Source organism: Trichomonas vaginalis, chromosome I, assembly GCF_026262505.1.
Source record: "Trichomonas vaginalis G3 chromosome I, whole genome shotgun sequence".
NCBI classification, from domain to species: Eukaryota; Parabasalia; order Trichomonadida; family Trichomonadidae; genus Trichomonas; species Trichomonas vaginalis.
This window is the reverse complement of record NC_067203.1, coordinates 3,204,309-3,232,266: the sequence shown is the minus strand read 5'-3', so window position 1 is coordinate 3,232,266 and position 27,958 is coordinate 3,204,309. Positions and strand designations below refer to the sequence as shown.

The 27,958-nt window shown below is 32.6% G+C and overlaps 9 protein-coding genes and 2 pseudogenes across 11 annotated transcripts, besides 5 other annotated features; 6 read left to right on the top strand and 5 right to left on the bottom strand.

The window, feature by feature from the left end:
* Positions 1 to 709: part of a mobile genetic element that runs on past the window's edge.
* Positions 710 to 1,417: 708 nt separating this feature from the next.
* On the top strand, positions 1,418 to 2,001 carry TVAGG3_0920480 (annotated as a pseudogene). The gene has a single exon. A coding segment is annotated over exon 1 (584 nt).
* Positions 2,002 to 2,266: 265 nt separating this feature from the next.
* TVAGG3_0920470 (uncharacterized protein) lies at positions 2,267 to 2,629 on the bottom strand (the record flags this gene model as incomplete). The annotated part of the gene is made up of 1 exon (XM_051252225.1): positions 2,267 to 2,629. The coding sequence occupies one exon, from the start codon at positions 2,627 to 2,629 to the stop codon at positions 2,267 to 2,269; it is 363 nt and encodes a 120-aa protein (XP_051077799.1).
* Positions 2,630 to 3,761: 1,132 nt separating this feature from the next.
* Positions 3,762 to 3,786: a mobile genetic element.
* A 446-nt stretch (positions 3,787 to 4,232) lies between these two features.
* TVAGG3_0920450 (uncharacterized protein) lies at positions 4,233 to 4,966 on the top strand (the record flags this gene model as incomplete). The annotated part of the gene is made up of 1 exon (XM_001299829.1): positions 4,233 to 4,850. One exon carries the CDS (start codon positions 4,233 to 4,235, stop codon positions 4,848 to 4,850), a length of 618 nt encoding a protein of 205 aa, XP_001299830.1.
* Positions 4,967 to 5,062: 96 nt separating this feature from the next.
* TVAGG3_0920440 (transmembrane protein YOR223W family) lies at positions 5,063 to 5,866 on the top strand (the record flags this gene model as incomplete). Its single annotated transcript, XM_001299830.1, has 1 exon — positions 5,063 to 5,866. The coding sequence occupies one exon, from the start codon at positions 5,063 to 5,065 to the stop codon at positions 5,864 to 5,866; it is 804 nt and encodes a 267-aa protein (XP_001299831.1).
* Positions 5,867 to 5,985: 119 nt separating this feature from the next.
* On the bottom strand, positions 5,986 to 7,461 carry TVAGG3_0920430 (LMBR1-like membrane protein family; the record flags this gene model as incomplete). Its single annotated transcript, XM_001299831.1, has 1 exon — positions 6,008 to 7,453. One exon carries the CDS (start codon positions 7,451 to 7,453, stop codon positions 6,008 to 6,010), a length of 1,446 nt encoding a protein of 481 aa, XP_001299832.1.
* An 856-nt stretch (positions 7,462 to 8,317) lies between these two features.
* TVAGG3_0920420 (protein neddylation) lies at positions 8,318 to 8,548 on the top strand (the record flags this gene model as incomplete). Its single annotated transcript, XM_001299832.1, has 1 exon — positions 8,318 to 8,548. The coding sequence occupies one exon, from the start codon at positions 8,318 to 8,320 to the stop codon at positions 8,546 to 8,548; it is 231 nt and encodes a 76-aa protein (XP_001299833.1).
* Positions 8,549 to 8,592: 44 nt separating this feature from the next.
* On the bottom strand, positions 8,593 to 9,321 carry TVAGG3_0920410 (uncharacterized protein; the record flags this gene model as incomplete). Its single annotated transcript, XM_051252224.1, has 1 exon — positions 8,593 to 9,321. The coding sequence occupies one exon, from the start codon at positions 9,319 to 9,321 to the stop codon at positions 8,593 to 8,595; it is 729 nt and encodes a 242-aa protein (XP_051077798.1).
* A 745-nt stretch (positions 9,322 to 10,066) lies between these two features.
* Positions 10,067 to 10,104: a mobile genetic element.
* An 8,775-nt stretch (positions 10,105 to 18,879) lies between these two features.
* Positions 18,880 to 20,945: a mobile genetic element.
* TVAGG3_0920390 (uncharacterized protein) lies at positions 19,110 to 19,976 on the top strand (the record flags this gene model as incomplete). The annotated part of the gene is made up of 1 exon (XM_051252223.1): positions 19,110 to 19,976. The coding sequence occupies one exon, from the start codon at positions 19,110 to 19,112 to the stop codon at positions 19,974 to 19,976; it is 867 nt and encodes a 288-aa protein (XP_051077797.1).
* A 717-nt stretch (positions 20,946 to 21,662) lies between the features above and the next one.
* Positions 21,663 to 22,246, top strand: TVAGG3_0920370 (annotated as a pseudogene). Its single transcript has one exon. A coding segment is annotated over exon 1 (584 nt).
* A 4-nt stretch (positions 22,247 to 22,250) lies between these two features.
* TVAGG3_0920360 (serine threonine-protein phosphatase family) lies at positions 22,251 to 22,493 on the bottom strand (the record flags this gene model as incomplete). Its single annotated transcript, XM_051252222.1, has 1 exon — positions 22,251 to 22,493. The coding sequence occupies one exon, from the start codon at positions 22,491 to 22,493 to the stop codon at positions 22,251 to 22,253; it is 243 nt and encodes an 80-aa protein (XP_051077796.1).
* Positions 22,494 to 22,511: 18 nt separating this feature from the next.
* Positions 22,512 to 22,874, bottom strand: TVAGG3_0920350 (uncharacterized protein; the record flags this gene model as incomplete). The annotated part of the gene is made up of 1 exon (XM_051252221.1): positions 22,512 to 22,874. One exon carries the CDS (start codon positions 22,872 to 22,874, stop codon positions 22,512 to 22,514), a length of 363 nt encoding a protein of 120 aa, XP_051077795.1.
* Positions 22,875 to 24,009: 1,135 nt separating this feature from the next.
* Positions 24,010 to 24,034: a mobile genetic element.
* Between the last annotated feature and the right edge of the window lie 3,924 nt (positions 24,035 to 27,958).

The window sequence follows — 27,958 nt, the reverse complement described above, 5'->3', positions numbered from 1 at the left end:
GTAAATTTTCACCTGAAATCGTTTTACTTCCACCTGTTTCCTTTGAAGAGTTTGCACAATACAAAAACCTGTCGACTATTTGAGTCCAAGTTCCAAAACCCAGAACTGTTTCTGGTCTGGTAGAGTTCATTGACGTATAAATAGAGCCTATAGGATATAATGTTTGAAGTATTTCTGTCTTTAATGTTTGAAGCTCTGTTTTGTCTGCTTTCTTGTCATATAAATCTTGAGCAGTGAATTTAATATTATGTTCATCCTTCATGACATAAACATCTTTACATCTAATGTTTCTCATCGTCGTTATGTCGTCATCCGATGTTAAACCTTGTGGAAAGTTAGGAGGTTTACAATATAATACATCCCCACCAGTTTCTTCAACCGTTCCTTCAATACTTTCTATAGCAACAGTTGTAAAACTTGTATGTGTATGGTTCTTATTTGCTTTCTTCTCTAACTCATCGTTAACATAAGTTTTATCTGCTTTAAGGTCTAAACATCCTGAAACCCATCCTGTATCGGCTTTAACTTTAAAAGTCTTCGATGTCCATTCATGGTACCAGTCAACCCTTTCTATAATTTCTTTATCTTTTTCATACATATTCCTTATCCGCTTCTTCTCTAACACACTAGCCATAAGTCCCTTATCTACCTTATTTTCAAGGCTAACGTTTAAGTCTGTTATTTCAGATATAGAATGTGTATGAGTCTTTTTAGAATATTCGTTTTCAGCTCTTGTCACTTCACTTGACATTTTATTGTCAACATATGTTTTGTCTGCTAGTTCAGGATGAGTATGTTCTTTTGTTGCATAAGTTGTCTGCTCTTCTTTCTTCTTGCTATTTTCTACATATTCTTTGTCAGCTTTGTTGTCAACATCTGCTTTCAAAAGAAGTTCATTTATAGGTTTCTCGTTTAAAGTTCCTTTTGTTGGATTTATACAGACAGTATGGTTCTTATTGTCTTGAAACAGAAACTCATCTGTCATTGGGTTTAATGTCAGTTTTAAGTTTCCTTCTTTCAATGACTCAGATATCTTAGAATAGTTTGAAAAGTTTGTTGTGTTCTTATTTAGAGCTTGCATAATGAGTTGTCGGTTGTGTTGTATTTCTCTCATAGACGCTGTTTCATTTGACATTTTTATTCTAGATAAAATATGCTTCCAATAGAAAAAGAAAATTCAAGAGTTGCTACAACTAAACCATTAGATGAACTTTTTACTAATGTCGGTCAAAAGTTTGAGACAGAGACCGTAAAGCATGAAGGCTATCGTTTTGACTACCCATTAAGATGGCTAAGAGACCCATCTGTCACAAAAGCTATTGGCTTTCGTAGAATGAAGTTTGTGTCTGTAGAAGATAAAAGTTTTCCATTTATTGTAAGGTTTCATATAGATTATATATCTGAAGGGAAACGAAAAATGTGGGAAGAAATTGAGCTAATACAAGTTGACCTTTCATCTTCTCTACAGACTGCGTTAAAAAATATAGAAGATAAAATAAATTCATGTTATGCAAAATATGCTGATGAATATGCAAATACCGAGAGCACACTTTATGTGAGAATTGTATATGACAAACAAAATTCACAAGTGTCATTTCAAATCTACGAAGACAATCCAAAGAAAGACGAACAAATATATACAGAATTCACTGCAATGTCATGGTATTATTTGCAAAGAATGTTAAATCAGAAAGTCGAACTTCCTTTAGCAAATATTTACAGTCGATATGCAAGAGATGAACCATATTTATTTAAAGATGTTTTCGACCCAGCTGCTATTATTGTTCATGCTTCATTTTCTGGCGCACAAAACTCTTTTTATGCTTGGCAAATGACTTTTACGAAAAACCTACAAAGTTATACGAACCACCAAGTGGAAGTATTTCAGACTTTCAAGTATGGTTTACTACAGATGGAAGAAAAAGAATAATTCCATTATACCATGCGTTTTACTTAGAACTTAGTTTCATATACAACTACTATCGAACGGTAAAAATATAATTTTTTAATACGGTTGAGGTGTTGGATTTGGTTGCCAACTAGACTGTGGTGCAGGTTCAGGCTGTTGTATAACAGGAGCTTGTCTTCTGGTTCAGGGTCTTTAGGTATAATACCAACAAAACTGACCTACTCTTTTACCAATATTTTTGACTCCGTTCCAAATTCCTCTTCCTACGGTTTTTATTCCATTCCATATACCTCTTCCAACATTTCGAAAGAAGTTTCCTATCTTACTGAAGAAACCCATTTTACTATATGTAAAAATCTAATGTCCGCCTAGTCTCTTACGTTTCCTGTTGAGTTCCATAGCATTCTTTAACTGGAGCTCATACATTCTGTTTCTCCTCTGGTAGAAAACATATTCTGGGTCAACTCCTGTGTTCGCGTCATCTGCATAAAGTTGTTTATATCCCACTTCAGGGTTTGTATAAAACTCTTTCCATCTCATATTTGCATACCATGGTGGCAAACCTAACGCAGCGTCATTTGACATGGCAGTTTGCATTTGTACATCTGTTGGCACTTGACCATAGTTTGCCATTGCAGTTTGTATTCTAACTTCATTTGGAATATTCTCTGGGTTTGGTTGTCCAGGTTGCTGTGCATTCGCTAAGTTCTGTGCGTCCATTTAATATTAGATAAAAATATCTCTTACGAGTACATATACTGAACATTTGCAGGCATTGGTTCATCTTCATATTCTCTGTACTTTTCTGCCACGTCAAATAAATAAATGACACAATGGAAAAAACCTAAAACAAGTAGTCCGATTTCAAACCACATTTACTTACTAATAAAATTTCTTTGTTATGACACTTTCTCCAGTTTATAGGACCTCTCTCATATTCTATCTTGTCATATATAAACTCATAGTCATGTATGTCCTCTAACCATCTCATAACGGTTTCCAAACCACTTTTATCGGATGTAAAGTAAAAGCATGGATGGTTATGTATAACGTCTAAAGTTTCTAAAGAGTCTCTCAAAGTCCAGTCTACTTGGTATTGAAAATCCCATGTGTTATAGAACGGCGGGTCCACTATAAAGAAACATTTTCCTTGTCTTTATATTTTTCATACAAATCTGTCCAATGACATCTCACAAACTCTATACCCTCAATATATTTTTCTATGTCCTCTTTGAAAACATTTGTATAGTTAAGATATAAAACTTTTGACATAAGTGTTTCAATGTCATGAACTCTTATAGCACCACTATATAATAGTCTAGCAGATATACTATCCAGTCTATATATTCTGCTTTTTTCAAAACCTCTCTCACAATATTTTTGTTATCTAATGGTATACGTTCCATCTTACCTATAGGTATCTTTTCTTTTAACTCTTTCAATATTTGTTTGTGTCTGGAATATGTTTGAGACGGTCCATATAGTTGTCGAAGTCATTGCATATAATCTTTGAGTCTGGGAATATTATATGGCACAAATGGGATATATAGAAACTTCCACCGAACAAATCTACAAATGTTAGACCATTCGGTAGTTTCTTAAGTTCTCTCAATATAATATCTTTACATCTACTCTTATTTCCAAAGAACGGTAACGGTGGTTTTGTAAAATTCATTTATATATAATAATAAAAATGTTTTTACCCGAAAAGTGACAGAAAAGTGACAAACCATGAAAACATATATAATTTGTGAAAAGCTCCTGGAAGACCCGTATATAAGAACTTCATTTATAATAATCATCTTCAGGGCTAGAAGGGGCGCAGCCCCTGGAAGCCCCACTACCTTTTTTTTGCATTTACCACTTTCTGACATTCTATGAAAAAATTAATATATCTCTATTTTCATAGCAGAAAAGTATAGCAGCTATATTAGGTACTAAGGTTTATATGCTGGTAGGAAGCTGTGCTAGTTTATACTGAATCTCATGATGTCGAGTTAATTTCGAATAATTTCGGGAGTTAATTTTAATTTTGCAAAAAAGATAATGGGTATTCTAGAGTCTTGAGTATAGAAATAAACTAAGTCAATTTTATAGCCGATAATTTATCGCTAAGACCATAGCAAAGTGATAAAGAGGCATATGAAAATGAAATTTAGGTGTCACTTTTCGTGATAGTACATTCTCGGTTCATATGAACTTGTATGAAATATCTCTATATAAAAGATCCAAAAAAATCATAAATCAATTACGGTTTTTGTAAACTTGCCAATCGGATCCATTTACAAAAAAGGCATCGTCTTAGATTTTGACAAATTTTGAAATGGGTTGTTGTGCCAATTTCACACTTTTCATTATTTCATTCCTATCAATTGGTATTATTGTTGCTGCGAGCGCTGCTTGCGTTGTCTTTATTAACAAAGCAAAGATCAAACAGATCAGCAATAATGATACCATTCTAATTTATTTAATTATCATTCTTTGCGCATCCGCATTTATTCTTGCTTTTGCTATTTATGCTTCGATATCTAAAAGTCGCTGCCCATCTCTAATTCTCGGAATAATTCTTTTAATTTATTCTTGTGGTGTTATTGGTGCTATTGTTGTCTACATTCTTTTCAAGAAGAATATTATTCAAGAAATAGGCAAACAATGGAACGCTCACGAAGGTAAAGATGATCCTATCGGTCGTGCTATACCAGAGGCTGAAACTTATTTAGGTTGTAAAGGTTGGAATGAATCCAATGAAACTACATGTTATGGCAAGCTGAATACTCTAATCAAAAAATATGCTATTTATGGCTACATAATTTTTGGTGTTGTTGCTCTCATCTTATTCATTGCCGCATGTATTGCATTCTGGAAAGTTTGTGCCAAGGAAGATTCTCTCAACTCAAAGAAGAACGCCCCATTGGAACAGCCTTTATCTTATGGCTGGTAAATACTATTCTCTAAACAGTTTTTTACTTAATTTTCTCTTTCATTTTGACCTCTAAAGATTAATTTAAGAAAAAAAATTCCTTTGCAAGTATTCTGTATATGTAAGTTAATATAAACTCTAATTCTTTTATATAATGGTGATAATTCTTAAGAATTCTAAGGAATTTATTAGCATTAACAATTTTTGACGATTAAAAATTTCAAAATTTAAATATGCTGAAGATTAATGTTATCCTTCCCGGAGATAAACATCTTCAATTCAATTTACAACCTCAAAATACAACAAAAGACCTTATAAGTATGATCAAAAATGACAGTAATGTTCAAATTCCTCGAAATAAAATACTTACGCTCATTTATCGCGGACGAATATTAACTGGTAATGAGATCTTATCAAGTTTTGATTCAATGACAGAGTTTACTATACAAGGTTTTTATCGAAATGATCCCAATTCGCCCAATAATAATAATGAAGAGATAATTATTAACGATTTAAGAGGATTTGATAGGCTTCGAAGGATGAATTACACTCCTGAGCAAATCCAAGAGATTAGGAATTCATTTCATAGTACTCATCAACCTGAAGATGGTTCACAACAATCAATGATAGACCTTGAGGAAGAATGGTTTCCTGTACTTTTCAATCAGCGAGATATTGGGAGCATGATCAGAGCAAATCTTCCTAATCTTCAGAATTTTGCAGTTCCCGCACAACCAAACCAAGCTACAGAAGCAGATGCAGCTCATGAGCATCCTCAAAATGAACAAGCTAATAATGATCATACAGAAAACAATAATGCCCATAATTCACCTTTAATAAATAATAATGATGATGACAGGAATCAAACAGATAATGGTATTGATTTTCCTGGGCAAGATTTCTTGTATGGCTTGATTTTTGGGCTTTTCTTTGGTATACCATCAGTTATGTTGGTGTATATCGATGTTCGAGCATATTCTTTCGTTGCCGGTATTATCATTGGAACAATAATCAATGCCTTGCTAACAACTTATTAATTTCTATCTTTGTTTTATGTTTGTATTCATAAAAAATTTTTTTTTCTTAAAAAGTACATAAGATTTTGCCATCACTAAAAAATAAGAAGTAAAAGAGTAATTTTTATATATAGTGTAGAAAAAAAAATAAATTTTACAGTATTAATTGACAATATCAGTGTCATAAGTAGAAAGAGCTTTTCTAATTTCAGAATTGCGATCATCTCTTCCCTTCTTTCTACTGCAAGAAATAAGCTTAACTGCAAGAGCAATAACGAAAATTCCGAGAAATACATAAATTGCGTACTCCCAAACGTATTTAAGGCCTTTGAGATATTTCATCTGAACGCCATAGATCATATCTAAAGCAGTAAGTCTTGTATAAATCGGGAAGTTCATTGTTGAAAATAATGCAACACCAAAGCTGGCAAAGAGCATAAGGCATGAGTTAAACAAGATTGAATTCATTGGAGTATTCTGATCTTCCATAGGATGTACTCTGATAATGAGTAAATTCAAACCGAAAGAAGTAGCTCCTGAGAGGACGCATAAGTACAAGTAATATGTGAACAGGCCAAAGAATATAACTGCAGATAGTGCAAATTTAGTATCTAGCAAATGGAAGAATTGATTTAAGAATGGATGAACATCTAAGAAAGTGTAAACAATGATGTGAATGATCCAAATGAGTGAAATTATTATGCAAATTATGCCTAAGAATAGTTCACACCATGGCCAAACCGGATTTCCTCCACGAACTTTGTATGATACTTCGATAAGCTGGTATGCACGCTCCATATTCTCGATTTGATCCGCATATTTATTTACCATTCTCTTGACTTTACGGTTTTTGTAGCCTTTATGCTTTCCTTCTTCTCGGATTTTGTTGCCTTCCTCGATAAGCTCCTCAGCCCAGCGATTGATTAATTGTTGGCCCTTGGCATATTGCTTGAGAGAAATTGGTCTTGGTCTACGAACGAAATCAATAAAGAGATTGATTGGAAGCGTGGCAAATCCCATGCCACCCAAAATAATCAAGATTATATATCCAATGAAACCTATAACAGTAACAACAAAAATAAGTGGCGATAGTTTGATGTCAATTGTTGTTGAAGTAGAACAACTATATATTGATGTGGTAAGTTCGGATTCATCGACAACTTTGCCAGCATGAATTGTTGCTGGAATTTGGCAATCGCTCACAAGGAAGTAGAGTATGAGTAAAAATATTATAAAGAACAAAAGGAATGGAATAACACTTAATGTTGCTTTGCAGATTGGGTGCTTAACATCTTCATCTTCTGCGTTTTCATAGTATGTAAGTGTGAAAGGAATGACAATGAAAGCGAGAACGGCAGAAATTATTGTCAAAATCCAACACATAAGGGTGGTATTCATTGGATTTGGCGTTGACCTATTAAGTGCGTCGAGAGGTAAAATTAAAACGTTCATTACTGAAATGCCGATAGTTAAAATGATGATAATTTTGATAAACCATGAAGACTTTTTATCTTCTGGCATTTGGAATCTAACAACCAAGTAAATGCCAACAAGAATAGATAGTATGCAGAATATAATTGTTGCAAGAATAACTACCCAGGCATACATAGTTTAATATTATTAACTTTTTGAAAAAGTTGAAAAGGTGCTTGAAATTTTTCACCGATATGAATTTTTTCGTTCTTTAATTATTTTTAATTCAATTCCTTGATTTGTAATATATTTTTGTGTATTTTGATAAATTGCTTCGAGAATGTAATGCAAATTTAGGAATATTCACACCGGAAATTGGAAAACTTCATATTTTTATGCTGCTTAATTTATAATGAAGATAGTTAACTTATATTCCGTAATTTTTTATTAATTAAGAAATTTCCATGATATGTATATTGGTGATTTAATTTGTATATGATCTGTTTAGCTTTTTCGCGGGGCAATCGATGATTTTGTAATATTTTGGTTAATTTTTCAAAATCAATCCCATCATCATTTATTCTTAAATTAAGTATATCAAACTTGGATTGTGTATTGTGAGGATAAGTAAAATATTCGATAGAATTGAGTAAAAATAAAGTTTTTATTATATTTTTTAATTAACTTCTCCCGAAAAGTTGTTTTGTATTAACATTGTGGCTAAAATGAATTTTAATAACAACCATCTGTGTTTTGCAAGCAATTCTTAACTAATGTTTTATTCAATTTTCGTTCATTCAAACGATTGTATTGAATTACTTCGAGGTATGATTATTTTTATGATCACTTCTAGATGTGTATCTTGTTCATTTGAAAAAAATGATATCTGACTCAATCAGAAAGAATTTATTTTACCATCTGAGTTATATCATTTGAGACTTTTCAAAATAACTGGAGCCCATTGACTCGATTGATCATATTGATTTCAAAATAGACTGTTTTGATGCTTTGCTAAACTATTTAACATTAAAAGAAACTTTAAAAAGTGTCAAAATTTAAATGCTGATATATGTACATACTGTCTCTGGAAGAAAACATCAATTAGAAGTTGAACCGAGCATCACAATAGCAGCAATTAAAGAAGAACTACTTCAAAGAGAAGGTATTTCAATAGAGCAGCAGCGTTTATTATTTAGAGGTCAAAATCTTACAGACAATCAAACTGTTGAAACAGCCCACATATCTGCTGGTGAAGTTTTACACATGGTTTTAGCTCTTCGTGCAGGCTAAAATGATTATTATTTTTAGAATAAAAAAAAATAAAAAGTTATTTACTAAATACGTTTTTCTGGTCTTGGTGAAAATGTTTGTATTATGCTGCGCTTAGTTGTATCAAATTTGGCTTGCATACTGACAGATGAAATCATTACGATTGGAATCTGAGAATCCTGATTATCTTTTGTATAATCCGCTTGTTTTTTAAGTAGCTCTGCATCAAGCTTCGAATTGTTAATTTGAGCTTTAACTCTTTCGTGAAGTAAAATGAAATCTTTAGAATGGCGTTCAATCATTAGGCGGTATTGCTTTTCGAAAAGATCATCAAGTATTTTCAGTTCAGAAGATCGTGTTGCGGATTGTTTTCGGGTAGTATCACGTAAAGTTTTTGCAGAATCGATAAGTTGAAATGATGCTAATACCCTTGCAGTAGCCAATTTTGAATTACTTGCTTCCAAATCTTGATCTATTTGCTTTTTGCGAGCAGTTCTCCATTCGTTTTCAAGATTTTCGACTTCTTTTCGTTGATCTTCCACCATTTTCAGGCATAAATTTTTCCCTTCTTCTAGTATTTGATTTGTTTCTTCATTGTATGAATCCTTAATATTGTCAATTTGTTTTTGATATTGAATTGCATGATCATTTTTTAAAATTTCGGCTTGAACTCTATAATGCGCATCTTCATTAATCATTTCGATATCCTCTTCATCTTGATCTGCGAGTGCATCGGCTTCATCATCTTCAATAGCATTTACGTCATCGATGAGGCTTGCATTTGGAGTTAACATTGATAATTCTATTTTCGAATTTTGAAAAATTCAAATGAATGGGGTGTGATATTTGTTTTTTAAAAAAATAGATTGGAAAATTATTAATAAAGAATTTGATAATTTTTTTTCTTTTCTCCTTTTACCAAATTTAGTTCTGTTTGTTTGCCTGTGTCTAATTAGAAAGCATATTTCAGCTATTCTTACTCTTTTTAGTAAATAAAAAACTTAGAACGTTATAAGAAAGAGGGAAAAAATTTATAATGATTAAGGGTGCACACGAGAGGATCATGTAAACTTCAGAATTTAGAACCTTATTTTTAGGCATTATCTTGGCTACCTATTTAGGCTCGAAAAGCAAAAAATATCAAAAAATACAACTTGACTCCATTATGACCCTTTCATGGAGGTAGTTTTTATCCTCTAGTATTTTCCCTTTGAATCTCTTTACAATTCGAAATCAAATTCAAACCTCAGTAGAAGAAAGGAAGAATCGACTTACTACGGTTGTAATACGAATAAATACATATATTTAATTATTTTTATTTACATAATAATTGTTTGAAGCTCATATTCCATCAAAATTTTAAATAAAAACATTAAAATGTTGAAAATGTTCATATATTTTAATAGGGTTTTGGCACTTTATTGAGGAATTACTACATACATAGTCGAACTGAACTTGATATTTTGAAATTTAAATTATTTATCAAAATTAAAATTTAACTTGAAATTTATAATTATTTAGTCATATTTTGCATAATTCTGTTGTAAACAGAAATTCATCAAAAGTGACACCTCAGAAAAGCTAAAATATTGAATTTTTGGAACTTTTGATAGAGCACGTTTTTAAATATTAATTAAAGCAAATGTATATTTTGTAAAGATTCTTTTTAATAAAAAAATTTTTGAAGAAGAACACAAAATCTTCTGAAAAATAATATCACATAAACTCATATTATTTTCTAATATATAACTATTTTATATAAAAATCAAATTCAATAATCTTAAAAGCGAAGGATAAACCTCAAAATTTACGAATATAATGAGTGGGAATATAATGCTTATCTATCATAAAACCATATGAAATATCAATTTTTGCTTTACGCCTAATTTTTGGCGACAATTAGCAAAAATGTTAAATGTTAACACTCAGTCCATTTGAATATGAAAAATAAAATTGACTTTGATTAAATGTTTTTATTTATCATGCAATTCTTCTTGCGACCAAAGATTTGAATAAAATTTCAAAAAATAAGATAGCTTAAAATAATATATGTTAACATAAGTTTTATCTGCTTTAAGGTCTAAACATCCTGAAACCCATCCTGTATCGGCTTTAGTTTTTAAAATTCTTCGATGTCCGTTCATGGTACCAGTCAACCCTTTCTATAATTTCTTTATTCTTTTTCATCCAACATATTCCTTATCCGCTTTCTTCTCTAACACACTAGCCATAAGTCCCTTATCTACCTTATTTTCAAGGCTAACGTTTAAGTCGTTATTTCAGATATAGAATGTGTATGAGTCTTTTTAGAATATTCGTTTTCAGCTCTTGTCACTTCACTTGACATTTTATTGTCAACATATGTTTTTGTCTGCTAGTTCAGGATGAGTATGTTCTTTTGTTGCATAAGCAATGTTAGCTCTTTCTTCTTCTTTTGCTATTGCATCGTCTACATATTCTTTGTCAGCTTTGTTGTCAACATCTGCTTTCAAAAGAAGTTCATTTATAGGTTTCTCGTTTAAAGTTCCTTTTGTTGGATTTATACAGACAGTATGGTTCTTATTGTCTTGAAATAGAAACTCATCTGTCATGGGTTTATTGTCAGTTTTAAGTTTCCTTCTTTCAATGACTCAGATATCTTAGAATAGTTTGAAAAGTTTGTTGTGTTCTTATTTAGAGCTTGCATAATGAGTTGCCGGTTGTGTTGTATTTCTCTCTAGGAAGCAATATCTTTCGACATTTTTATTCTAGTAAAATTGCTTCCAATAGAAAAAGAAAATTCAAGAGTTGCTACAACTAAACCATTAGATGAACTTTTACTAATGTCGTCAAAAGTTTGAGACAGAGACCGTAAAGCATGAAGGCTATCGTTTTGACTACCCATTAAGATGGCTAAGAGACCCATCTGTCACAAAAGCTATTGGCTTTCGTTAGAATGAAGTTTTGTGTCTGTAGAAGATAAAAGTTTTCCATTTATTGTAAGGTTTCATAAGTGATTATATATCTGAAGGGAAACGAAAAATGTGGGAAGAAATTGAGCTAATACAAGTTGACCTTTCATCTTCTCTACAGACTGCGTTAAAAAATATAGAAGATAAAATAAATTCATGTTATGCAAAATATGCTGATGAATATGCAATACCGAGAGCACACTTTATGTGAGAATTGTATATGACAAACAAAATTCACAAGTGTCATTTCAAATCTACGAAGACAATCCAAAGAAAGACGAACAAATAATATACAGAATTCACTGCAATGTCATGGTATATTTGCAAAGAATGTTAAATCAGAAAGTCAAACTTCCTTTAGCAAATATTTACAGTCGTATGCAAGAGATGAACCATATTTATTTAAAGATGTTTTCGACCCAGCTGCTATTATTGTTCATGCTTCATTTTCTGGCGCTCAAAACTCTTTCTTATGCTTGGCAAATGACTTTTACGAAAAACCTACAAAGTTATATGAACCGCCGAGGGAAGTATTTCAGACTTTCAAGTATGGTTTACTACAGATGGAAGAAAAAGAATAATTCCATTATACATGCGTTTTACTTAGAACTTAGTTTCATATACAACTACTATCGAACGGTAAAAATATAATTTTTTTAATACGGTTGAGGTGTTGGATTTGGTTGCCAACTAGACTGTGGTGCAGGTTCAGGCTGTTGTATACAGGAGCTTGTTCTTCTGGTTCAGGGTCTTTAGTATATACCAACAAACTGACCTACTCTTTTACCAATATTTTTGACTCCGTTCCAAATTCCTCTTCCTACGGTTTTTATTCCATTCCATATACCTCTTCCAACATTTCGAAAGAAGTTTCCTATCTTACTGAAGAAACCCATTTTACTATATGTAAAAATCTAATGTCCGCCTAGTCTCTTACGTTTCCTGTTGAGTTCCATAGCATTCTTTAACTGGAGCTCATACATTCTGTTTCTCCTCTGGTAGAAAACATATTCTGGGTCAACTCCTGTGTTCGCGTCATCTGCATAAAGTTGTTTATATCCCACTTCAGGTTTGTAAATAAACTCTTCCATCTCATATTTGCATACCATGGTGGCAAACCTAACGCAGCGTCATTTGACATGGCAGTTTGCATTTGTACATCTGTTGGCACTTGACCATAGTTTGCCATTGCAGTTTGTATTCTAACTTCATTTGGAATATTCTCTGGGTTTGTTTTGTCCAGGTTGCTGTGCATTCGCTAAGTTCTGTGCGTCCATTTAATATTAGATAAAAATATCTCTTACGAGTACATATACTGAACATTTGCAGGCATTGGTTCATCTTAATATTCTCTGTACTTTTTCGCCCCGTCAAATATAATGACACAATGGAAAAAACCTAAAACTAACAATCCGATTTCAAACCACATTTAACTAATAAAATTTCTTTGTTATGACACTTTCTCCAGTTTATAGACCTCTCTCATATTCTTATCTTGTCATATCTAAACTCATAGTCATGTATGTCCTCTAACCATCTCATAACGGTTTCCAAACCACTTTTATCGGATGTAAAGTAAAAGCATGGATGGTTATGTAAAACGTCTAAAGTTTCTAAAGAGTCTCTCAAATCCAGTCTACTTGGTATTGAAAATCCCATGTGTTATAGACGGCGGGTCCACTATAAAGAAAACATTTTCCTTGTCTTTTATTTTTCATACAAATCTGTCCAATGACATCTCACAAACTCTATACCCTCAATATATTTTTCTATGTCCTCTTTGAAAACATTTGTATAGTTAAGATATAAAACTTTTGACATAAGTGTTTCAATGTCATGAACTCTTATAGCACACTTATAAAATAGTCTAGCAGATATACTATCCCAGTCTATATATTCTGCTTTTTTCAAAACCTCTCTCACAATATTTTTTGTTATCTAATGGTATACGTTCCATCTTACCTATAGGTTCATCTTCTTCTTTTAACTCTTTCAATATATTGTTTGTGTCTGGTATATGTTTGAGACGGTCCATATAGTTGTCGAAGTCATTGCATATAATCTTTGAGTCTGGGAATATTATATGGCACAAATGGGATATATAAGAAACTTCCACCGAACAATCTACAAATGTTAGACCATTCGGTAGTTTCTTAAGTTCTCTCAATATAATATCTTTACATCTACTCTTATTTCCAAGAACGGTAACGGTGGTTTTGTAAAATTCATTTATATATAATAATAAAAATGTTTTTACCCGAAAAGTGACAGAAAAGTGACAAACCATGAAAACATATATAATTTGTGAAAAGCTCCTGGAAGACCCGTATATAAGAACTTCATTTATAATAATCATCTTCAGGGCTAGAAGGGGCGCAGCCTGAGCCCCACTACCTTTTTTTGCATTTACCACTTTTCTGACTTCTATGAAAAAATTAATATATCTCTATTTTCATAGCAAAAAAGTATAGCAGCTATATTAGGTACTAAGGTTTATATGCTGGTAGGAACTGTGCTAGTTTATACTGAATCTCATGATGTCGAGTTAATTTCGAATAATTTCGGGAGTTAATTTTAATTTTGCAAAAATTAGATAATGGGATATCTTAGAGTCTTGAGTTATGAAATAAACTAAGTCAATTTTTATAGCCGATAATTTATCGCTAAGACCATAGCAATGGATAAAGAGGCATATGAAAATGAAATTTAGGTGTCACTTTTCGTGATATTACATTCTCGGTTCATATGAACTTGTATGAAATATTCTATATAAAAGATCCAAAAAATCATAAATCAATTACGGTTTTTGTAACTTGCCAATCGGATCCATTTACAAAAAAGGCATCGTCTTAGATTTTGACAAATTTTGAAATGGGTTGTTGTGCCAATTTCACACTTTTCATTATTTCATTCCTATCAATTGGTATTATTGTTGCTGCGAGCGCTGCTTGCGTTGTTTTATTAACAAAGCAAAGATCAAACAGATCACAATAATGATACCATTCTAATTTATTTATTATCATTCTTTGCGCATCCGCATTTATTCTTGCTTTGCTATTTATGCTTCGATATCTAAAAAGTCGCTGCCCATTCTCTAATCCTTGGAATAATTCTTTTAATTTATTCTTGTGGTGTTATTGGTGCTATTGTTGTCTACATTCTTTTCAAAAGAAATATAATTCAAGAAATAGGCAAACAATGGAACGCTCACGAAGGTAAAGATGATCCTATCGGTCGTGCTATACCAGAGGCTGAACCTTATTTAGGTTGTAAAGGTGGAATGAATCCAATGAAACTACATGTTATGGCAAGCTGAATACTCTATCAAAAAATATGCTTCTATTTATGGCTACATAATTTTTGGTGTTGTTGCTCTCATCTTATTCATTGCCGCATGTATTGCTTCTGGAAAGTTTTGTGCCAAGGAAGATTCTCTCAACTCAAAGAAGAACGCCCCATTGGAACAGCCTTTATCTTATGGCTGGTAAATACTATTCTCTAAACAGTTTTTTACTTAATTTTCTCTTTCATTTTGACCTCTAAAGATTAATTTAAGAAAAAAAATCCTTTGAAAGTATTCTGTTATGTAAGTTAATATAAACTCTAATTCTTTTATATAATGGTGATAATTCTTAAGAATTCTAAGGAATTTATTAGCATTAACAATTTTTGACGATTAAAAATTTCAAAATTTAAAATATGCTGAAGATTAATGTTATCCTTCCCGGAGATAAACATCTTCAATTCAATTTTACAACCTCAAAATACAACAAAAGACCTTATAAGTATGATCAAAAATGACAGTAATGTTTCAAATTCCTCGAAATAAAATACTTACGCTCATTTATCGCGGACGAATATTAACTGGTAATGAGATCTTATCAGTTTTGATTCAATGACAGAGTTTACTATACAAGGTTTTTATCGAAATGATCCCAATTCGCCCAATAATAATAATGAAGAGATAATTATTAACGATTTAAGAGGATTTGATAGGCTTCGAAGGATGAATTACACTCCTGAGCAAATCCAAGAGATTAGGAATTCATTTCATAGTACTCATCAACCTGAAGATGGTTCACAACAATCATGATAGACCTTGAGAAGAATGGTTTCCTGTACTTTTCAATCAGCGAGATATTGGGAGCATGATCAGAGCAAATCTTCCTAATCTTCAGAATTTTTGCAGTCTCCGCACAACCAAACCAAGCTACAGAAGCAGATGCAGCTCATGAGCATCCTCAAAATGAACAAGCTATAATGATCATACAGAAAACAATAATGCCCATAATTCACCTTTAATAAATAATAATGATGATGACAGGAATCAAACAGATAATGGTATTGATTTTCCTGGGCAAGATTTCTTGTATGGCTTGATTTTTGGGCTTTTCTTTTGGTATACCATCAGTTTGTTGGTGTATATCGATGTTCGAGCATATTCTTTCGTTGCCGGTATTATCATTGGAACAATAATCAATGCCTTGCTAACAACTTATTAATTTCTATCTTTGTTTTATGTTTGTATTCAAAAAAATTTTTTTTCTTAAAAAGTACATAAGATTTTGCCATCACTAAAAAATAAGAGTAAAAAGAGTAATTTTTATATATAGTGTAGAAAAAAAATAAATTTTACAGTATTAATTGACAATATCAGTGTCATAAGTAGAAAGAGCTTTTTCTAATTTCAGAATTGCGATCATCTCTTCCTTCTTTCTACTGCAAGAAATAAGCTTAACTGCAAGAGCAATAACGAAAATTCCGAGAAATACATAAATTGCGTACCCCCACGTATTTAAGGCCTTTGAGATATTTCATCTGAACGCCATAGTCATATCTTAAAGCAGTAAGTCTTGTATAAATCGGGAAGTTCATTGTTGAAAATAATGCAACCACCAAAGCTGGCAAAGAGCATAAGGCTGAGTTAAACAAGATTGAATTCATTGGAGTATTCTGATCTTCCATAGGATGTACTCTGATAATGAGTAAATTCAAACCGAAAGAAGTAGCTCCTGAGAGGACGCATAAGTACAGTATATGTGAACAGCCCAAGAATTTAACTGCAGATAGTGCAAATTTAGTAACTCAGCAAATAGGAAGAATGATTTTAGAACTGGTAACAAATAAGAAAGTGTATAACAATGATGAATGATCCAAATGAGTGTTATTATGCAAATTATGCCTAAGAATAGTTCACACCATGGCCAAACCGGATTTCCTCCACGAACTTTGTATGATACTTCGATAAGCTGGTATGCACGCTCCATATTTCTCGATTTGATCCGCATATTTATTTACCATTCTCTTGACTTACGGTTTTTTGTAGCCTTTATGCTTTCCTTCTTCTCGGATTTTGTTGCCTTCCTCGATAAGCCCTCAGCCCAGCGATTGATTAATTGTTGGCCTTGGCTAATTGCTTGAGAGAAATTGGTCTTGGTCTACGAACGAAATCAATAAAGAGATTGATTGGAAGCGTGGCAAATCCCATGCCACCCAAAATAATCAAGATTATATATCCAATGAAACCTATAACAGTAACAACAAAAATAAGTGGCGATAGTTTGATGTCAATTGTTGTTGAAGTAGAACAACATATATTGATGTGGTAAGTTCGGTTCATCGACAACTTTGCCAGCATGAATGTTGCTGGAATTTGGCAATCGCTCACAAGGAAGTAGAGTATGAGTAAAAATTTATAAAAGAACAAAAGGAATGGAATAACACTTAATGTTGCTTTGCAGATTGGGTGCTTAACATCTTCATCTTCTGCGTTTTCATAGTATGTAAGTGTGAAAGGAATGACAATGAAAGCGAGAACGGCAGAAATTATTGTCAAAATCCAACACATAAGGGTGGTATTCATTGGATTTGGCGTTGACCTATTAAGTGCGTCGAGAGGTAAAATTAAAACGTTCATTACTGAAATGCCGATAGTTAAAATGATGATAATTTTTGATAAACATGAAGACTTTTTATCTTCTGGCATTGGAATCTAACAACCAAGTAAATGCCAACAAGAATAGATAGTATGCAGAATATAATTGTTGCAAGAATAACTACCAGGCATACATAGTTTATTATTATTACTTTTTGAAAAAGTTGAAAAGGTGCTTGAAATTTTCACCGATATGAATTTTTTCGTTCTTTAATTATTTTAATTCAATTCCTTGATTTGTAATATATTTTTGTGTATTTTGATAAATTGCCTTCGAGAATGTAATGCAAATTTAGGAATATTCACACCGGAAATTGGAAAACTTCATATTTTTATGCTGCTTAATTTATAATGAAGATAGTTAACTTATATTCCGTAATTTTTTATTAATTAAGAAATTTCCATGATATGTATATTGGTGATTTAATTTGTATATGATCTGTTTAGCTTTTTCGGCGGGGCAATCGATGATTTGTAATATTTTGGTTAATTTTTTCAAATTCAATCCCATCATCATTTATTCTTAAATTAAGTATATCAACTTGGATTGTGTATTGTGGGATAAGTAAAATATTCGATAGAATTGAGTAAAAATAAAGTTTTTATTATATTTTTTAATTAACTTCTCCCGAAAAGTTGTTTTGTTATTAACATTTGTGGGTAAAAATGAATTTAATACAACCATCTGTGTTTTGCAAGCAATTCTTTAACTAATGTTTTATTCAATTTTCGTTCATTCAAACGATGTGATTGAATTACTTCGAGGTATGATTATTTTTAAATGATCATTTGTGAGAGTCTGTTTCTTTTTTGAGATACTAGCCGTTCCATTTCTATGAAAAGTGACTTTATAGTTAGGGTTTGTATTTCCAGACCTGGCACTTTCTATTATTGAATTTTTCTCTTCATCTGTAAGTTCTTTGACAGGTTTTGACAATGGTTCTGAACTTTTTGTTTGTGGTGTCAAATCTACCGTTTCAACTTCTTCGGTCATTTCATCTCAGTAAAAAATTTTAGTTTGGTTTGTTTTCAACTGGTTGTTTTGTTTTTTAAGTCGGTCTAAAACTTCCTGAGGTATAGGAAGAACTTGACAAACACGTTGTGTAACTGCTGGAAGTCGACAAATCCATCTTGAACCCATTTGTCTCAATGCTGTATTGTTCATTTCATCTCAGTAAAAAACTTTACATTCCCCACGTTTGAGGCGGTTGAGGTTGGTTATTGTTTACCCATTGTTGTGCATGGTTATATCCTCTGTTAAAGAATCTTTCACCTTGGTCCATATAGTGTCCTGCTTGGTTATAGTAGTCATTTGCTTTGTTATAATAGTTTCCTGCTTGTCTTCCTACATTGTCCATCCATCCTTGAACTTTTCCTCTTGTTTCAGGATTTGGAATAAGATTTGTTGCATCTCGTGCTACATCCCAACCTTTCTGTACAGTTTGTATAATAGGTTGTGCTTTCTCTTTAAGTATACCTAATGTACTCAAAATCTTCCTTCCAACTCCAAATACACCTCTGGCTATTGTTCCCACTGCGGGCAAAAATCTGGATGCAACTCCTGCTAATGCGCCAAATAAACCCATTTCTTATAGGGTAAAAAATGACGAATCCAAACAAGGACCCCTATGTTTCTAAGCGCAACAAGAAAGCACTCATGATAAAAATCTTTAGTTCAACACCAAATGCTTGGTTTATGGATATCTTGGAAAACATTCCGAGGTATAGAGAAGATGGACCACCATACTGGCTAATATTTGTCGGTCAAAACACAAGATACTGTGAAGCCATACCATTATGGTCCAAAAATATTTTAGATGTGAAAACTGCTTTGACAATATTCGTTGACAAATACCATCCAACAAAACTGACATCTGACTGTGAAAGTTCTTTCAAATCAGATGATGTAAAAAACTATCTGCGTTCAAAAAATGTAAACCAATATTTCATTGTCGACCAAAACCATTCTGCTCTTGGTGTCATTGACGGTTGTATAAAAATGTTAAGAGACTTAAACCAACCACAAGGTGGTGAAGCAAATGAAATGTCATATGACGACAAATATAGACACTTCTCCATGGCAAAGATGAGACAAGTTTTAAATATTTACAATAGCCGTAAACAAAAAGGTTTGGGAAACCACTCCCCCGAAGAAATGAAAAACAACCCTGACTTAGAGAAAGACTATATATTTAATAATTTAGTCAAAAGAGACAAACAAGAAAGAATGCCGGGCTTCAAACTTCAGAAAGGTGACAAAGTAAAAATAGAAATACCTAAACGCGACCCATATGAAAATACTATTGACTATGACAACAATGGGAACCCGACAGGTACTCACATTCGTGTTCGTAAAAATAGAAGAAAGTATACAAGAGAATATTATGAAGTTTTAGGCAAACATGGCAAAATGTACAGACTGCAAGCAGAAGATAAAACTACTATTGTCAGACCTCGTTTCAAACTTGTCAAAGTTCAAGGTGGTATACTTTCAAAGACAGTTCCTAACAAATATAAGACAACTCCTGACGAATATGCTAAAGAAGTTGAAAATGACGACTAAGCATTCTATACCATGCGTAAACTGTCATGTAAGGTGGCATGTAGTCTTTACTTTGTCCCGTTGTTTGCGTATATCCCTGAAACGCGATGTGTATGGTTTCCATCTCCCTGAGTGTCACCCAGAAACAATTTATAGCAAACTGAACGTTGTCTTTAACATCATATCCTTTACCTTTTTTCATTGCTGACCAATCCCAAAATTTATGCTTATGCCAACCTGCTTGAGATGTACTTAAATCTATGTAGTGACTGTGTGCAGGTAAATTTTCACCTGAAATCGTTTTACTTCCACCTGTTTCCTTTGAAGAGTTTGCACAATACAAAAACCTGTCGACTATTTGAGTCCAAGTTCCAAAACCCAGAACTGTTTCTGGTCTGTAGAGTTCATTGACGTATAAATAGAGCCTATAGGATATAATGTTTGAAGTATTTCTGTCTTTAATGTTTGAAGCTCTGTTTTGTCTGCTTTCTTGTCATATAAATCTTGAGCAGTGAATTTAATATTATGTTCATCCTTCATGACATAAACATCTTTACATCTAATGTTTCTCATCGTCGTTATGTCGTCATCCGATGTTAAACCTTGTGGAAAGTTAGGAGGTTTACAATATATTGCATCCCCACCAGTTTCTTCAACCGTTCCTTCAATACTTTCTATAGCAACAGTTGTAAAACTTGTATGTGTATGGTTCTTATTTGCTTTCTTCTCTAACTCATCGTTAACATAAGTTTTATCTGCTTTAAGGTCTAAACATCCTGAAACCCATCCTGTATCGGCTTTAGTTTTTAAAATCTTCGATGTCCGTTCATGGTACCAGTCAACCCTTTCTATAATTTCTTTATCTTTTTCATCCACATATTCCTTATCCGCTTTCTTCTCTAACACACTAGCCATAAGTCCCTTATCTACCTTATTTTCAAGGCTAACGTTTAAGTCTGTTATTTCAGATATAGAATGTGTATGAGTCTTTTTAGAATATTCGTTTTCAGCTCTTGTCACTTCACTTGACATTTTATTGTCAACATATGTTTTGTCTGCTAGTTCAGGATGAGTATGTTCTTTTGTTGCATAAGCATTGTTAGCTCTTTCTTCTTCTTTTGCTATTGCATCGTCTACATATTCTTTGTCAGCTTTGTTGTCAACATCTGCTTTCAAAAGAAGTTCATTTATAGGTTTCTCGTTTAAAGTTCCTTTTGTTGGATTTATACAGACAGTATGGTTCTTATTGTCTTGAAATAGAAACTCATCTGTCATTGGGTTTAATGTCAGTTTTAAGTTTCCTTCTTTCAATGACTCAGATATCTTAGAATAGTTTGAAAAGTTTGTTGTGTTCTTATTTAGAGCTTGCATAATGAGTTGTCGGTTGTGTTGTATTTCTCTCATGGAAGCAATATCTTTCGACATTTTTATTCTAGATAAAATATGCTTCCAATAGAAAAAGAAAATTCAAGAGTTGCTACAACTAAACCATTAGATGAACTTTTTACTAATGTCGGTCAAAAGTTTGAGACAGAGACCGTAAAGCATGAAGGCTATCGTTTTGACTACCCATTAAGATGGCTAAGAGACCCATCTGTCACAAAAGCTATTGGCTTTCGTAGAATGAAGTTTGTGTCTGTAGAAGATAAAAGTTTTCCATTTATTGTAAGGTTTCATATAGATTATATATCTGAAGGGAAACGAAAAATGTGGGAAGAAATTGAGCTAATACAAGTTGACCTTTCATCTTCTCTACAGACTGCGTTAAAAAATATAGAAGATAAAATAAATTCATGTTATGCAAAATATGCTGATGAATATGCAAATACCGAGAGCACACTTTATGTGAGAATTGTATATGACAAACAAAATTCACAAGTGTCATTTCAAATCTACGAAGACAATCCAAAGAAAGACGAACAAATATATACAGAATTCACTGCAATGTCATGGTATTATTTGCAAAGAATGTTAAATCAGAAAGTCAAACTTCCTTTAGCAAATATTTACAGTCGATATGCAAGAGATGAACCATATTTATTTAAAGATGTTTTCGACCCAGCTGCTATTATTGTTCATGCTTCATTTTCTGGCGCTCAAAACTCTTTCTTATGCTTGGCAAATGACTTTTACGAAAAACCTACAAAGTTATATGAACCGCCAGTGGAAGTATTTCAGACTTTCAAGTATGGTTTACTACAGATGGAAGAAAAAGAATAATTCCATTATACCATGCGTTTTACTTAGAACTTAGTTTCATATACAACTACTATCGAACGGTAAAAATATAATTTTTTAATACGGTTGAGGTGTTGGATTTGGTTGCCAACTAGACTGTGGTGCAGGTTCAGGCTGTTGTATAACAGGAGCTTGTTCTTCTGGTTCAGGGTCTTTAGGTATAATACCAACAAACTGACCTACTCTTTTACCAATATTTTTGACTCCGTTCCAAATTCCTCTTCCTACGGTTTTTATTCCATTCCATATACCTCTTCCAACATTTCGAAAGAAGTTTCCTATCTTACTGAAGAAACCCATTTTACTATATGTAAAAATCTAATGTCCGCCTAGTCTCTTACGTTTCCTGTTGAGTTCCATAGCATTCTTTAACTGGAGCTCATACATTCTGTTTCTCCTCTGGTAGAAAACATATTCTGGGTCAACTCCTGTGTTCGCGTCATCTGCATAAAGTTGTTTATATCCCACTTCAGGGTTTGTATAAAACTCTTTCCATCTCATATTTGCATACCATGGTGGCAAACCTAACGCAGCGTCATTTGACATGGCAGTTTGCATTTGTACATCTGTTGGCACTTGACCATAGTTTGCCATTGCAGTTTGTATTCTAACTTCATTTGGAATATTCTCTGGGTTTGGTTGTCCAGGTTGCTGTGCATTCGCTAAGTTCTGTGCGTCCATTTAATATTAGATAAAAATATCTCTTACGAGTACATATACTGAACATTTGCAGGCATTGGTTCATCTTCATATTCTCTGTACTTTTCTGCCACGTCAAATAAATAAATGACACAATGGAAAAAACCTAAAACTAACAATCCGATTTCAAACCACATTTACTTACTAATAAAATTTCTTTGTTATGACACTTTCTCCAGTTTATAGGACCTCTCTCATATTCTATCTTGTCATATCTAAACTCATAGTCATGTATGTCCTCTAACCATCTCATAACGGTTTCCAAACCACTTTTATCGGATGTAAAGTAAAAGCATGGATGGTTATGTAAAACGTCTAAAGTTTCTAAAGAGTCTCTCAAAGTCCAGTCTACTTGGTATTGAAAATCCCATGTGTTATAGAACGGCGGGTCCACTATAAAGAAAACATTTTCCTTGTCTTTATATTTTTCATACAAATCTGTCCAATGACATCTCACAAACTCTATACCCTCAATATATTTTTCTATGTCCTCTTTGAAAACATTTGTATAGTTAAGATATAAAACTTTTGACATAAGTGTTTCAATGTCATGAACTCTTATAGCACCACTATATAATAGTCTAGCAGATATACTATCCCAGTCTATATATTCTGCTTTTTTCAAAACCTCTCTCACAATATTTTTGTTATCTAATGGTATACGTTCCATCTTACCTATAGGTATCTTTTCTTTTAACTCTTTCAATATATTGTTTGTGTCTGGTATATGTTTGAGACGGTCCATATAGTTGTCGAAGTCATTGCATATAATCTTTGAGTCTGGGAATATTATATGGCACAAATGGGATATATAGAAACTTCCACCGAACAAATCTACAAATGTTAGACCATTCGGTAGTTTCTTAAGTTCTCTCAATATAATATCTTTACATCTACTCTTATTTCCAAAGAACGGTAACGGTGGTTTTGTAAAATTCATTTATATATAATAATAAAAATGTTTTTACCCGAAAAGTGACAGAAAAGTGACAAACCATGAAAACATATATAATTTGTGAAAAGCTCCTGGAAGACCCGTATATAAGAACTTCATTTATAATAATCATCTTCAGGGCTAGAAGGGGCGCAGCCCCTGGAAGCCCCACTACCTTTTTTTTGCATTTACCACTTTCTGACATTCTATGAAAAAATTAATATATCTCTATTTTCATAGCAGAAAAGTATAGCAGCTATATTAGGTACTAAGGTTTATATGCTGGTAGGAAGCTGTGCTAGTTTATACTGAATCTCATGATGTCGAGTTAATTTCGAATAATTTCGGGAGTTAATTTTAATTTTGCAAAAAATTAGATAATGGGTATTCTAGAGTCTTGAGTATAGAAATAAACTAAGTCAATTTTATAGCCGATAATTTATCGCTAAGACCATAGCAAAGTGATAAAGAGGCATATGAAAATGAAATTTAGGTGTCACTTTTCGTGATAGTACATTCTCGGTTCATATGAACTTGTATGAAATATCTCTATATAAAAGATCCAAAAAAATCATAAATCAATTACGGTTTTTGTAAACTTGCCAATCGGATCCATTTACAAAAAAGGCATCGTCTTAGATTTTGACAAATTTTGAAATGGGTTGTTGTGCCAATTTCACACTTTTCATTATTTCATTCCTATCAATTGGTATTATTGTTGCTGCGAGCGCTGCTTGCGTTGTCTTTATTAACAAAGCAAAGATCAAACAGATCAGCAATAATGATACCATTCTAATTTATTTAATTATCATTCTTTGCGCATCCGCATTTATTCTTGCTTTTGCTATTTATGCTTCGATATCTAAAAGTCGCTGCCCATCTCTAATTCTCGGAATAATTCTTTTAATTTATTCTTGTGGTGTTATTGGTGCTATTGTTGTCTACATTCTTTTCAAGAAGAATATTATTCAAGAAATAGGCAAACAATGGAACGCTCACGAAGGTAAAGATGATCCTATCGGTCGTGCTATACCAGAGGCTGAAACTTATTTAGGTTGTAAAGGTTGGAATGAATCCAATGAAATACATGTTATGGCAAGCTGAATACTCTAATCAAAAAATATGCTATTTATGGCTACATAATTTTTGGTGTTGTTGCTCTCATCTTATTCATTGCCGCATGTATTGCATTCTGGAAAGTTTGTGCCAAGGAAGATTCTCTCAACTCAAAGAAGAACGCCCCATTGGAACAGCCTTTATCTTATGGCTGGTAAATACTATTCTCTAAACAGTTTTTTACTTAATTTTCTCTTTCATTTTGACCTCTAAAGATTAATTTAAGAAAAAAAATTCCTTTGCAAGTATTCTGTATATGTAAGTTAATATAAACTCTAATTCTTTTATATAATGGTGATAATTCTTAAGAATTCTAAGGAATTTATTAGCATTAACAATTTTTGACGATTAAAAATTTCAAAATTTAAATATGCTGAAGATTAATGTTATCCTTCCCGGAGATAAACATCTTCAATTCAATTTACAACCTCAAAATACAACAAAAGACCTTATAAGTATGATCAAAAATGACAGTAATGTTCAAATTCCTCGAAATAAAATACTTACGCTCATTTATCGCGGACGAATATTAACTGGTAATGAGATCTTATCAAGTTTTGATTCAATGACAGAGTTTACTATACAAGGTTTTTTCGAAATGATCCCAATTCGCCCAATAATAATAATGAAGAGATAATTATTAACGATTTAAGAGGATTTGATAGGCTTCGAAGGATGAATTACACTCCTGAGCAAATCCAAGAGATTAGGAATTCATTTCATAGTACTCATCAACCTGAAGATGGTTCACAACAATCAATGATAGACCTTGAGGAAGAATGGTTTCCTGTACTTTTCAATCAGCGAGATATTGGGAGCATGATCAGAGCAAATCTTCCTAATCTTCAGAATTTTGCAGTTCCCGCACAACCAAACCAAGCTACAGAAGCAGATGCAGCTCATGAGCATCCTCAAAATGAACAAGCTAATAATGATCATACAGAAAACAATAATGCCCATAATTCACCTTTAATAAATAATAATGATGATGACAGGAATCAAACAGATAATGGTATTGATTTTCCTGGGCAAGATTTCTTGTATGGCTTGATTTTTGGGCTTTTCTTTGGTATACCATCAGTTATGTTGGTGTATATCGATGTTCGAGCATATTCTTTCGTTGCCGGTATTATCATTGGAACAATAATCAATGCCTTGCTAACAACTTATTAATTTCTATCTTTGTTTTATGTTTGTATTCATAAAAAATTTTTTTTTCTTAAAAAGTACATAAGATTTTGCCATCACTAAAAAATAAGAAGTAAAAGAGTAATTTTTATATATAGTGTAGAAAAAAAAATAAATTTTACAGTATTAATTGACAATATCAGTGTCATAAGTAGAAAGAGCTTTTCTAATTTCAGAATTGCGATCATCTCTTCCCTTCTTTCTACTGCAAGAAATAAGCTTAACTGCAAGAGCAATAACGAAAATTCCGAGAAATACATAAATTGCGTACTCCCAAACGTATTTAAGGCCTTTGAGATATTTCATCTGAACGCCATAGATCATATCTAAAGCAGTAAGTCTTGTATAAATCGGGAAGTTCATTGTTGAAAATAATGCAACACCAAAGCTGGCAAAGAGCATAAGGCATGAGTTAAACAAGATTGAATTCATTGGAGTATTCTGATCTTCCATAGGATGTACTCTGATAATGAGTAAATTCAAACCGAAAGAAGTAGCTCCTGAGAGGACGCATAAGTACAAGTAATATGTGAACAGGCCAAAGAATATAACTGCAGATAGTGCAAATTTAGTATCTAGCAAATGGAAGAATTGATTTAAGAATGGATGAACATCTAAGAAAGTGTAAACAATGATGTGAATGATCCAAATGAGTGAAATTATTATGCAAATTATGCCTAAGAATAGTTCACACCATGGCCAAACCGGATTTCCTCCACGAACTTTGTATGATACTTCGATAAGCTGGTATGCACGCTCCATATTCTCGATTTGATCCGCATATTTATTTACCATTCTCTTGACTTTACGGTTTTTGTAGCCTTTATGCTTTCCTTCTTCTCGGATTTTGTTGCCTTCCTCGATAAGCTCCTCAGCCCAGCGATTGATTAATTGTTGGCCCTTGGCATATTGCTTGAGAGAAATTGGTCTTGGTCTACGAACGAAATCAATAAAGAGATTGATTGGAAGCGTGGCAAATCCCATGCCACCCAAAATAATCAAGATTATATATCCAATGAAACCTATAACAGTAACAACAAAAATAAGTGGCGATAGTTTGATGTCAATTGTTGTTGAAGTAGAACAACTATATATTGATGTGGTAAGTTCGGATTCATCGACAACTTTGCCAGCATGAATTGTTGCTGGAATTTGGCAATCGCTCACAAGGAAGTAGAGTATGAGTAAAAATATTATAAAGAACAAAAGGAATGGAATAACACTTAATGTTGCTTTGCAGATTGGGTGCTTAACATCTTCATCTTCTGCGTTTTCATAGTATGTAAGTGTGAAAGGAATGACAATGAAAGCGAGAACGGCAGAAATTATTGTCAAAATCCAACACATAAGGGTGGTATTCATTGGATTTGGCGTTGACCTATTAAGTGCGTCGAGAGGTAAAATTAAAACGTTCATTACTGAAATGCCGATAGTTAAAATGATGATAATTTTGATAAACCATGAAGACTTTTTATCTTCTGGCATTTGGAATCTAACAACCAAGTAAATGCCAACAAGAATAGATAGTATGCAGAATATAATTGTTGCAAGAATAACTACCCAGGCATACATAGTTTAATATTATTAACTTTTTGAAAAAGTTGAAAAGGTGCTTGAAATTTTTCACCGATATGAATTTTTTCGTTCTTTAATTATTTTTAATTCAATTCCTTGATTTGTAATATATTTTTGTGTATTTTGATAAATTGCTTCGAGAATGTAATGCAAATTTAGGAATATTCACACCGGAAATTGGAAAACTTCATATTTTTATGCTGCTTAATTTATAATGAAGATAGTTAACTTATATTCCGTAATTTTTTATTAA